Below are 12,614 nucleotides of genomic sequence, written 5' to 3' on the forward strand. Positions count from 1 at the left end.
TAGGAAGAGGCGTGTACTACAGAGTATATAGCTAGAGCCTGCGGCCCTCCACGCCACATACCCTTCGGGAGGTCTGCCGCAAGGGCGGCCGCGCCCTTGCCGCCATGGCGTTAAATATTAAACAAACAAAACAAACAAACATGTCGAATTGTGACCCAAAGCTCCATCGCCACGCCCCCGTTAGTGATAAGAGCTTCAGAACTTGACATGTTCCCACTCGACTGAGCCATTCTGATGCAGATAACACATTCGAATGCTTGGAGATTACCAAGCATCCCGGCGATCGCCACTCTGAATTAAAAAACGATAAGAATTATAAGCATGAGTGAAGAAACTGTGAATGACTACACGTCAGAACCTACTGGAGTTGCGGGTCGGGTTTGGTTCAAACCCCGATCCCAATGCATCCCCTGTGAGCTGAAATGAACCCTAGCCTACAGCCTGGTTTCCAACCAAGATCGGCCCCAGATTCAATTGGCGTCGGGTCATGCAAGAGTTGGGGTACTCCAACTCCACTGTGGAGGTCTCCAACAGCCCCGAAACAGGTTGGGGACCATAGGGCACATCCGCTAACACGCGTATTCGGAGGCATGTTCAGCAGCTCAAACCCTCTCGTTCGACGGCAGTATGTTTCCATGTCCTGATGCTTAATATAAGACCAAGAGTAGCCTTTCAAAAACTTAGATATGAGACCATCTCTAGGAATTTTCGTATCCTCGTGACTGAATGAAGGTTAGGTGTTGACTTGGACTCTAGACTTTGTATGCACGCAGCACGGGCGGGCACCCAGATCTTGGGCTGGGCAGTGGGAGCTCGAACGATGAGGAAGTACATGCAATTATTTCCAGGTTCCAGTTGCTTGAATCATTCTAGCGTTGATTAGTAATGGCGATTCATCACCCTCAGAGACACCCTGAGACATCCGTGAGGAGTTTTCTCCGTGAAGCATTTCTGTCTAGTGAAGCTTTGATAGCAGTCGCTCGAACCTAAACAGTCAACTGAACAGTTCAACTACACCACCATGCCACCAGAAGCTGGACGACCCTATGTTTCGAAGATATGTCACATTTGTCATCGTACCTTTGTGAGAGGCGAGCACTTACGGCGACATTTGCGAACACGTGAGCGCTCTATTTACTCCATTGCCTTTCACCCGAATTAATGTAGGAACCTGCTGTAGACACCAAAGAGAAGCCGTATGGCTGTCACTGCGGTCAGTCGTTTGCAAGACGTGACTTACTCACTAGACATGAGCGACTCTACCACTCTGCTGCGCCTGAAACTTATATGGCGACTCCCGCATCGCCTTTAGACTCGGCTCTTAACTTGAGCACCGCGGGTGTCTGGCTTCCCGGCGGCGATGGTTCAAGCACCAGTTCACACAGCGAGCTCCAGCGCAGCACCATCGCCAACAAACCACCTAGTCGCATGCTGCCAGTTCCAACACCGACCGAGTCAAGCACATTCATTGCCAACGCCGAGCTTCTGGACCCTCCTTCTCCTATGGAAGCCATGCTCGACATATCCGATTTCTTCGATTCCGTGGGACTTGACTTCGAATACGGATTTGATTTCTTTGGCCCTGGCGACGACGTGCCCGCAGGGCTGTCTTCGGCCACGGAGATTGTCTCGACTAGCGAGCCCGGCCAACAAGAGAACAACGAAATTCCAAATACAGGGTCGAATTTGGAAGAGGCACTTGCAGAGCATTTGTGTAAATGCATTCCTAATGGCGATACAGGAGAGGGTAAGCTAAAGTTTCACCTCTCTGCAGATACCATATTCTTACATGCTTGAATCAAATAGACGATTTCTGTGAACTGAAGCCCATATCACAACCCTGGAAAGTCAACGAGGCCCAAAGACTTATGTTTCAAGAGTATCTCAAGTCTTACGCATCCTGTCTTGAATCCTTTAAACTGCCCTCGAGATTATCTATGTCAAGATACATCGCCGGTTTTGTGGATGGTTACAGCAATCACCACCCTTTCATTCATATGCCCACTTTCTGCGTCACCAAGTATCACGACTCACCAGAGCTGGTACTAGCTATGATGGCGATCGGTGCGCAGTTTCGCTACGAGTCTCGCAATGGTGCTGCACTATACCGCGCAGGAAGGGCAATTATACTGCACCGGCTCAAATCCGGGCAGTTTTCCGTCCAGCCAGCAGCTCCTGCTGTTGATCAGGAATCGTTCCTCGCAGCTGCCAACACAGAAACAGACTGCCAGTCTCCAAGCGCCCGCATGGAGAGCATCAAGGGTATACTGTTGCTCGCTACTTTCGCAACATGGCAGCAGGATCGAAGTCTTGTCCGGGAGTCGTTCGAGTACCAAGGCCTCCTGGCAAGATGCATCCGTGAGAGCGTATTGACGGAGACGCTTGCGAACGATGGGAACGACTGGCATGTATGGGCCAAAACCGAGTCGGACAGAAGGGTGAAGCTGGCGTCCTTTTGCTTTTTGAACCTCCAAAGCCTAGTGTTCAACGTACCGCCTGTTCTGCTTGGTAATGAGATCTTTCTCAGATTGCCAGTGACCTGCGATGAATGGCTAGCACCGGGACCGTCCAGGTGGCGTGAAGCTCGCTCCAAGGCAACGCCGGTGATCTCGTTCCAAGAGGGGTTTGTCCCACTGATTCACAACCGTCCGGAGAAAATTCCAGCCACCTCCCCGTTCGGCAATTTTGTCCTGATGCACGCGCTTCTTCAGCGCCTCATCGTGTCTCGACAGCTTTGTCTGGATCCTCAAGGACCGGGACTCTCTCCACATGAAGTAGCGAAGTTTGAACTTTCACTGCATCGATGGCGAGAGCAGTGGTGCAAGGCCCCAGAATCCGTCCTGGACATCCGGAATACCAAAGGCTCGTTGTCGTGGACAGCAACATCTTTACTAGGGCTGGCTCACATTCGCCTACATTTTGATCTTGGGAACAAGCGACAAATCTATTCTGGGGACCCTCAGTCTATCGCAGCAGCTGCATTTGAAGCTCGGCCACCTGAACGTGACCTACGCCTTGTGTTTGCCCTCCTACACGCCGTTCATGCCCTGAACATACCGGTTCAGCTCGGCATTGACTACCTGGCTAATTGCCAAGCGTTCTTCTGGAGCCTGCAACATAGCTTTTGCTCATTTGAGGCAGCCGTGTTTCTCAGCAAGTGGCTTTTGGTACTCGCCGATGGCCCCGATGTTGGAAGTATGCATTGTAAGTTGAATTTCATGCAGCAACACCCGCTGGCACTAAAACTTGGATCTAGTCAAAGAAAGGCAAATAATCAGATGGTTAGAATTCATCGTAAATGAAGCACTGGCCTCCGTCGACGAAATGCAGGACACTCTCCAGAGTCCTGACAGCCCAATAACAACGCATTCTTTGAGGTTTCTTGGCAATATGGTCATCAAGTTATTCGCAAAAATGTTCCAGAGATGCAATAGCGCTTGGCCCATTATGAGGATCGTTGGCGAAAGCCTCCACGAGTACTCCAAATTTTTAGACGGAATTTCCGGACCGGACATTTCAACTTCGACAGGCAGCTTTAGTCGTGCGGTTTCGAATTAGTCGCAGGTTATTCCGCGGCACTGGATCGACCGAGACCAGGATTGAACAAGCCGAAGCACCTATGAAGTTGCCAAGCAATCCGGAAGGATATGGGACGACGAGAGGACGAGCTTATGTAGATCATTAGTTGATCTTGATAAAGAGGCAATCATACTGATCTTTCCATCCCTATATCTAGTCTTCCGATGAACAGCTGGTGCAACTGATGTCTCTGCATTGACATTCGTGGGCCAAACATGGATCAGACGACGATCAAACCGCAAGTGGCCGACCAACCCGTTCGGATGGCAGCTGCCATCATCCGAATCAGATGCATCGTGGAGAAGATCGTCGAAAAGTGACCATGATTCGACCAGAGCTTTGACTTTTTCCGAGGCGAGTTTCAGTGAGCCTGGCATTGCCTCGAGAATTATGGTTCCTGTCATACGGGTCTGTATCAAGTTCACCGAAAGCCGCGAAAAAACACGCCGGCCCATCGAATGAACGGCATCCCACAGCTGCTGCGACTTTGAATTTGGCAGAGCATGTCGGGTTACTAGGTATGTAAGTGTTGACATCCTCGGAGTTTTCAATGTTGTCATCTAGTCCTTCACTGACAACTTCACGACAATTCCAAACATTCACTTTGCTGTGCAAACTCTTTCGCTTCTTCGACCTGGTGTCATTATATTTCTTATTACTATTCAATCATTTTCAACTATTAAATAACTTTCACTCAACTACCGCGAAAATGGTCCGCATCACTCTCTTCACCACTCTCGCTCGTGAGTGCACTCGGTCCATACCATCTTCAGGAAATAACAGCTAACCCGATGCAGTCGCCATGACGGCCTTCGCGCAGATCAAGCCCAACAACGCTGGTGCGAGCAAAGTTGGCAAGGGTGACGGCTCTCAGTTCATCACGGGCGGATGCGTCAGTGACGCCGACTGCTCTTCCGCGTGCTGCGCGAACGCCAGCGGTGTCGGCGTGTGCTCCGCTGAGGCGGCGCAATTCCAGAACGGCAAGAATGGCTGCGGTTTCGACGACCCCAACGCCGCTGCAACCATTGCTGCTGCTCAGGCCCAAGCCAAGAAGCAAGGTTTCTAAGCTGGAAATGCAGAAACTAGGGCCGCTGGGGGATTTCGCGCTGTCGAGCCATGGGGAGGCGAAGCTCCACGCAGGAAAGCCACAATGACCTTGGTTTAGCAACCGAAAACAATAAAGCCCAAAGTACACAACCATTCGAAACAATTGAAGAATACTCCCCGGATGTGATCAGCGCTCAGTTTGAAACTTACTTGACAAAGTATCGGACGCATATATCAGTCACGAGTACCTGGATATCTTTCCGGACATACATCTTCATACTTCATATTTGGGCAGCGGGCTGAACACCTCGTTGCTTAGGAGACACCCGGTAACGTTCATGTCCTGTCGAGGTTTATTAGCTACTTCGCCCGAGCTTTGAGTGCGTGGCGGAACTTTTCAACCCCCTCCTCGTCGCACTGGCTCGTACTCTGTACCACCAATAATAAGCGGCATTACATTTTAGGCAGTTGACAACTGAATGGACCCTAAGCGAGCCGAACCGCCAAGTCGCTACTGCTGTTTGAGGTTGAGAAGGGTATGCCAAGCTTGTGAGGGAACCTCCTAAATCGAGGCGGCATTTTGTAATCCTCGGGTCTGTGTTACTTGATTGAAATCTTACGACGTCCTCGTTACTTGACACAGTGGAAAGCAATGAGGTACGTGAGAAGTAGTTTTCCATTGGCCGATCTTTTAGCTTTAAATGACGAACAGCCGAGCCTATGCTGAATCTGGAAGCTAGAAGTTGCTTGTTCACTTGGCGACCCGTTTAAGCTTAAAAACAACACGTCTCCTGCCCTATGTTTCTCCTCGCTCCGGCCAAATGCCACCATGCCGATGTTTGCCCAGAGCGCGCTACTAAGCGTTGCAACGTCGGAGACTAATCGAGATTCCTCATCTGGCAGCTGGGGAATATCGCGGTGATCACTGGCTGCACCATCCGACGATGGAGCCGTTGAATCCCCGCACCGTTATGGAAAGTTTGGGTGAATCAGTCGTTCGACGCCACAGACTTGTGGCCAACACAGAAGGGTATATAGGCTTGCTGGCATTCCCTAGAAAGACGAAGTTAGCGATGCCTCTTCACTGTCGCCGCCCTTCAATACTCGACGTCGAGCACGCTCAAGAACAGACAAGATGCGCTTCATTGCAACCCTCGCTCTCACCGCGGCCTCATTCGGTTTCGTGGCTGCCGCCCCTGCCACCGAGGCCCCTGTTGCGGACAAGGCCGACCTGAGGCTGATCAAGACATCCGAAGAGGACGCTGGCACATGGGTTACTGAGGACGAGAAGTTCGAGAAGTACACCTCAAAGGGGATTGGCTTCATCGACATCACCGATATCACTGTACGTCAATTGGCTGGTCATTTTCTACACCGGGCTGCGCGACGATGATTCTCCAAACATAGTCTTTCCGACGTAGTCTCAGTTGACGTGCAATGCTGATGAAACCATAGGACGAAGAAGTCTTGGCCGCCCTCTCCACCGCCGATGATGTTCAGATTTCCAAGCTGTCCGCCCGCCAGGCGGTTACCTACCCCACAACTCTAACCCATATCACTGAGGCCAACTCGCTCATCAGCCGCGTGAGCAACAGTGGTCCTCAATCCTGGCTGAAGACCTTGACAGAGTATGTGAAAAGCAGAAGAACTGGAGTTTGGATGTCAAATCGAAACTAATACACACTGCCTGAAGCTTCAACAACCGTCACTACCGATCCACGACCGGTGCTCAAGCTTCCACCTGGTTGTACAACCAAGCTGTGAGCATTGCTTCTGGCAACTCTGCCATTACCGTGTCTCGATTCACCCACTCTTTCAACCAGCCTTCCATTATCGTCAAGTACCCCGGTACTACTTCCGATCTGGTCATTGTTGGAGCTCACATGGACTCTACCGCTGGATCCTCGACTGCTCGCTCTCCTGGTGCTGATGATAACGGCTCTGGCACTGTCGTCGTTCTCGAGGCCCTTCGCGTGCTTGTTGCTGTTGGTTTCAAGCCCAAGAACACTCTCGAGTTCCACTTCTACGCCGGAGAAGAGGGTGGCCTTCTCGGCTCTGCTGGTGTCTTCTCTAACTATAAGTCTGCCGGTAAGCGTGTTCTTGGTATGCTGAACCAGGACATGACTGGCTACTCCCCCGGTGGTAAAGCTACTGTGTACACCGACTATGTCGACGCCGCCTTCACGGCCTATGTTCGTCTTATTACTACTCAGTACACCGGTGCTACACCCGCTAGCTCCTCTTGCGGCTACGGATGTTCCGATCATGCCAGCGCTAGGTCCAACGGATTTCGTAAGTGTTTTAGGCGTTTGTGGAGTGAAATGCAGCTAATCAAATCCCAGCTTCTGCCTTTGTCAACGAGGAGCCTTTCGGCACTGCCAACCCCAATATCCACACTTCCAGAGACGTGAGTTATGAATCACTATTGGTTGAGATCCACCACTGACACGTACGGTTACAGACATACGAGAGCATCCAATGGAACTCAGTTCTGCGTCACTCCAAGCTTACTGTCGGCTTCTTGGTGGAGGCTTCTTATCTCTAAATGCGACGATGAACGCATTCAGCATGTACATTTACCACCTACTCAGTATTGAACATACGCTTTCATCTCGGTTTATCTTGACTGAATTGGGTCGATGTTCCAGACAGTCCCTTTACCACCGGTCGTCGTCAGTGAAAATGAGGCGCCCAAGCTTCGTCGTCGCTCTGATTTTTAGCCGCGAACACAGTTTTCGTGATTGATTACATTCACGAGCCACCCTCACGCGTTGCCCTCTGGTCTTGTCATTTAACGCCATTTTTATGCCCTTACACATCTTTGCCTTTTCATGCATTCTATGTGCATTATGCTCTACGTTGATAGGCAGTCTGTTTACCCGGAATCTCGTGCCCCTATCATGCGGTATCAATGACATGTAGACTGCTCTGGGCGTGCTGTTGGCGGACTTGAGGAAATCTTTCCTTGACAACGGAAGCAATCCCTTCCAGAGTCACACACATGTAGCTTCTCAGGGTCTTCGTTTTCTGAGGCAAAGACGAGGAATGCTCTTTTGACTCGTCGTAAGCTCAAGGGCTAGGACCCAGTTTCACATTCAAAAGGGATGCTGGTGCATACGTCTTGAACTCATCACAGCTAGGCCGTAATCGGCGACTTGATGTTGGATTTCTGATTTTCTGTTGCCGGGATTCAACACGTCTTCCTGCGATATAAACGACGGAAGTACTAGATGTCAACCGGGAAGCCATATGTATCGTGGAACAAAATCAAGAACAAAAAGAAACCTTAAAATGCTTTCCAAAACGCCTTAAAAGCCTTGAACAAACGGTAATCTGCAACTTTCAGCAGGCAGTCTGAGTTTAATTTAGTGTTATATACAAACCTTCTTCCCTTCTAACTTTTCGCAGTTTGCCGCCTGGAGGCGCACTTGTTTGACTGTATCTGACTGACAGGGAAATATCGAGGACTAGGATAGCCTCATATCGTACAGAAAGCCTGCGGTATGTGCGGCGGTGAACTTTCTTGCACGTGTCGTACGGGTCGTGCCTCAAAAAAGGGACGTGCTATATTGGACTGCAGCTTTCAACAACGTCTCGGCTTGAGGCGCGGCGGAAACATCAATATCGCGCAGGAAGATTGAAGTAGCTTACGAAAAGCTTTAGCTTCTGATCATGTATGCATTCATGAACCTCTTTCTAATCTTGGGTGCACCTCTCGCCGCCTCGCGTGGAATCAATGTCGTACGTTCAAGTAGGAGCCAACCGGTGTTTGTACGTACCTCATAAAGGTTGAGACTGTTCAGTCCTGTTCGGGATTATCGAGTGGCCAATTTGAGACCAGGACACATGAAGAAGTTGTGTTAAAAACATTCAGAATCATTTTCCCGTTGCCGTTGAATCTGCGTAGGAAAGAAGATCCGCCCAAGAACGGTCATCGAATCGCTCATTCGCTAACACTACCTAAGACTGTTCACAGTATTTATGAAGTCCAAAATGAGCGTCTCCGTTGTCATCAGGCCGGACATCAGCAATGATATGACCGGGAAGCACGTCACGTAATCGGACTAACAAAAGGCGCACATCGGTGCTTCCGGCGCTGGGCATGTCTTCGCCACTATTCATGGCCCCCAAGCTCCACTGTCGCCATCCTTCAGGCTTCTCAAATTGATCTACTGATGGGTGTCGTTGACTCTCGCGGCCTAATTGCTTGGCCGATGTTCCTTATCGGACTTTGGGTTCAAGTCAGCCGTGGAGGATGGAGAGCTGTGTGAATGGTAAGTTGTCTTCAGCGTTAAATAACGATATTAAGTTAATCTAATAGTGATTCATCGAAGTCCTTACAAGGCTTTCGAAGGTTGGCATCCTGATAGTCAAGCGGCAGCAGAAAACACGAGCTGGCAGTCACTGGTGTTTACGGTCGCGTGCTTTGCCCGATCGAAGGACTCTGGAAGGATTCAGTTGCAGGGTTCTATAGTCACTGTAGAACAAACCCTAGTTCTCAGCTGCACCGCCTTACGTATGTTCAAAGGCTCAACGACAAATGAGCGGCTTCAGGCTTTACTGTCGATCGCCTTACCCGTTGGCCGATTGCTTATACTTGGCAGGTTTAGCACTTGCATTGATATCGGATCAATGAGCCGGGGGAGAGACTCTTGACATTCTGGCAAATCAGTTTTCTTCGGCGTAACATACCGGACACACAAGACTGGCAGATCGGGAGGAGGCGATTGCGAAGCCTTTATCACGCATACACTAGTGCACTGTTGATAGATCGCCAAGAGTCCAGGATGAGAACGCGCTGTTATCAATGAAACGGAGCATCCAGCCACATCCCGATGCAACATCCGTGAATAGCGCGCTAGATTGAGCGGGAGCGGGGATTGTCAATCGGCCCTGCATCCTGACAGCACGACAACAATCTGGAACAGCTTAGCGTTCAGCCATTTCCCGTTTTTTCAAATGCCACGGGCGCTATTAGCTAAAAGTCTATTCATGTCAGGGAGTTTTGTGGGCTGAGGGAATGGCGACATCATCATGGGATAGATCGTCATGGGCATACTTTTCAGCGACTTTACGGCCGGTCCGAATGGCGTTTCTTGGCTTTCAGAGAACCTGAGAATAAGCTTCACAGGGCGCCCCATCCTGTGCCTGATTATGGCGAAGATGTCTGCGTACAAATTGCAGTGAGCATTTCTTTGGTCCAACGGTGAAGGCGAGCCCACTTTGCCTATCACGCAATCTCTCCCGAATCATGGAAGACGTCGGCAACGGGGAAGATAACACGCCCACTGCTATCTGCTCAGGTTGGGGTTACTGGGACCAGGGGTTGGGAGGTCCATCAAATGGCAATGGCGCAACAAGCTTTCCCAAGCTCGCGATACCTCTTGGCCCCGCCTTGGCCCCGCCTTGGCCGCTCGAGCCAGGGAACCCTTCCCAAAGGAGATGCATCGTACGCGGTGTTCGTCTCGAGTCGTCCGGGGTTGTTATCGATTCCGTGGGGGAGCAACGTTGCCGTTGATGAATTTGGGCATTGCTGGGTTGATCGGGCCAGGCCGCTGGCTGGGGCTGCCTCGCACTGCTCCTCGGCTGGCGCAATGTTGGTTGTTGTAGTATATAGGGGGTTGAAAGGCAGTCCCGGAGACTTGGATGTGCGCTTCACTCACTTTTGCTCTTTCTCGCTATCTTCACTGACAATCTCAAGATAGAAAGTCTGACACCATGTGTAAGCTATGATGTTATTCGTCTGTCGTCCAGCTTCCCACTGACACTGCAGTTCACAGCTGAGAACGTGGTTGGCCTCAACGTCCAGAAGGTTGTCGAACCTGACGCCGACCAGGGCGTTCACCCCGAGAAGAATCGAGAGAAAGTCGACCCGGAGGCCCAGACCAACTCCGTCGAGGCAACGAGCGTCGTCGACTATGAGACCTATCCACTCCCGACCGAGGAGGAGCGCTCGACGCTGCGCAAGGTCCACGACTCCATCCCTTTGACAGCATGGTCTCTCTGTGTTGTTGAGATGGCCGAGCGAGCCTCCTTCTATGGTGTCAAGGCCGCTTTCAACAACTACCTCCAGTTCCCGCTCCCCGAGGGCGGACCCGGTACGGGTGCCATCGACCCTAGCAAACCCAACTCTCACGCCGGCGCTCTCGGTCTTGGTCTCCGTACCGCTTCGGCGCTTGGTCTCTTGTTCACCTTCCTGGCCTATGTCATCCCCATCTTCGGCGCCTGGATCGCAGATGTCAAGATCGGTAGATACCAGGCTATCGGATGGGGTGTCTTCATTGGTGGTGTAGCGCACGTCATCATGGTTGGAGGCGCGGCTCCGGCCGTTTTGCAAGCCGGCAGAGGTGTCGCTCCCTTCCTCATCAGTTACTTCCTGGTAAGTTCTTTGTAACCTACAAGGCGTCAGTTCGTGAAGCTAATGGCTTTGGGAAGCTTGCTATCGGTGCCGGTATCTTCAAGCCGAATGTGGCTCCAACGGTCATTGACCAGTACAAGCACCAGAAGGAGTACACCAAGGTTCTCAAGACTGGTGAGAAGGTCATCGTCGATCCCGAGACGACCATCAGCCATATTATGCTCATCTTCTACGCCTTCATCAACGTCGGCGCATTCTTCTCGATCGCTGTCGTCTACATTGAGAAGTACCACAGCTTCTGGCTGGCCTACCTCATCCCAGGAATCGTCTACTTCCTGCTTCCGGTCTTGTTGGCTGCTACATATAAGCGCACCGTCAGGCTCCCGCCTCAGGGCTCAGATCTGAACCGCTTTGTGAAGATTACTGTCGCCGCGCTGAAGGTTAGCAAAGGCAACATTTTGGCCAAGAACTTCTGGCACAAAGTCCAGCCCAGCACCATCTACTCTGAGACCAGTCTCCGCGTCAGCTACTCCGAGAAGGACGTCGACGATGCGAGACGTACCTGGGAAGCTGTTCAGATCTTCCTCTACATCCCTATTTGGTACCTGAACGATGGTGGTGTTGGTAACGTCCAGAGCAACCAGGGAGCTGCCATGACTTCTGATGGTGCGCCCAACGATCTGCTTAGCCACTTCAACCCCTTGGTTATCATCGTCTTCTCGCCTTTCATGGCGCAGGTTGTCTACCCCTTCCTCAAGCGCAAGGGCATCAAGTATGGGCGCATCAGCCGCATGACGACTGGCTTCATCCTCGCTACTATCTCGTCCGTCATCGGTGCCATTGTTCAATGGAAGGTGTACGAGACCAGCCCTTGGTGAGTCCTGAAATATTTCCCACTTCACCGAATACTTTGCTAACATGATTTGGCAGCGGCTACTACGCCAGCGACTGCGATGGCGTCTCGCCCATTTCTATCTGGTGGCAGATTCCCAACGTTGCCCTGGGTGCCATGTCTGAGATCTTCGTCAACGTCACCGCGTACGAGCTGGCCTACGCCCGTGCTCCCGAGCACATGCGTTCGACGGTCGTCGCCCTCTTCCTCTTCATGACGGCGCTGAGCAGTGCTCTGGGCCAGATCTTGCTTCCATCGATCGCTGACCCGACTTTGGTGTGGGCTTGGGCTGCTCCCGGAGTCGCTCTGGCCGTGCAGACCGTCGTATTCTGGTTTAGACACCGTCACATGAACGACGAGGTCTTCATGACGTACAAGGAGGACTACCAGAGCGCCAGCTCGATTGAGAAGAAGAGCCTCGACAAGGAGGAGAAGTGAGCATCTGGAGGCTAGGTCCGGCTTTGTGGCGGTTGAAGAACTCTCATGGCAATGCTTATGAGTTAGCTATTCGAGCGTCGCACTTGCGCTTGGTTAATACGAAATAATGAACAGGAAAATCTACATCATCAGTGCCTATCAAGTGCTTTATTGCGCGCGAACCCGAATAATGCATTGTGTAGCCTCTCAAACCCCCGTGTCCTGTGGCATCGTGATTCCGTATTCTGTATGGTCATGCCAAGGCTAAATCATACGCTGAGATATTGATCTCACCGACTGCCTGGCAATGACTCGACCCCC

The 12,614-nt window shown here is 51.4% G+C and overlaps 3 protein-coding genes across 3 annotated transcripts; all 3 read left to right on the forward strand.

Moving 5' to 3' along the window:
- Window positions 1-4,288: 4,288 nt before the first annotated feature.
- On the forward strand, window positions 4,289-4,645 carry COL26b_012353 (uncharacterized protein; the record flags this gene model as incomplete). Its single annotated transcript, XM_053184998.1, has 2 exons — window positions 4,289-4,322; window positions 4,377-4,645. 2 exons carry the CDS (start codon window positions 4,289-4,291, stop codon window positions 4,643-4,645), a joined length of 303 nt encoding a protein of 100 aa, XP_053031032.1.
- A 1,116-nt stretch (window positions 4,646-5,761) lies between these two features.
- Window positions 5,762-7,171, forward strand: COL26b_012354 (uncharacterized protein; the record flags this gene model as incomplete). Its single annotated transcript, XM_053184999.1, has 5 exons — window positions 5,762-5,971; window positions 6,082-6,254; window positions 6,320-6,918; window positions 6,969-7,033; window positions 7,088-7,171. The coding sequence occupies 5 exons, from the start codon at window positions 5,762-5,764 to the stop codon at window positions 7,169-7,171; spliced, it is 1,131 nt and encodes a 376-aa protein (XP_053031033.1).
- A 3,173-nt stretch (window positions 7,172-10,344) lies between these two features.
- Window positions 10,345-12,314, forward strand: COL26b_012355 (uncharacterized protein; the record flags this gene model as incomplete). Its single annotated transcript, XM_053185000.1, has 4 exons — window positions 10,345-10,348; window positions 10,407-11,005; window positions 11,029-11,858; window positions 11,915-12,314. 4 exons carry the CDS (start codon window positions 10,345-10,347, stop codon window positions 12,312-12,314), a joined length of 1,833 nt encoding a protein of 610 aa, XP_053031034.1.
- Window positions 12,315-12,614: the final 300 nt, after the last annotated feature.

This window comes from Colletotrichum chrysophilum, assembly GCF_026319265.1.
Source record: "Colletotrichum chrysophilum strain AFK26 chromosome Unknown scaffold_173, whole genome shotgun sequence".
Lineage (NCBI taxonomy): Eukaryota > Fungi > Ascomycota > Sordariomycetes > Glomerellales > Glomerellaceae > Colletotrichum > Colletotrichum chrysophilum.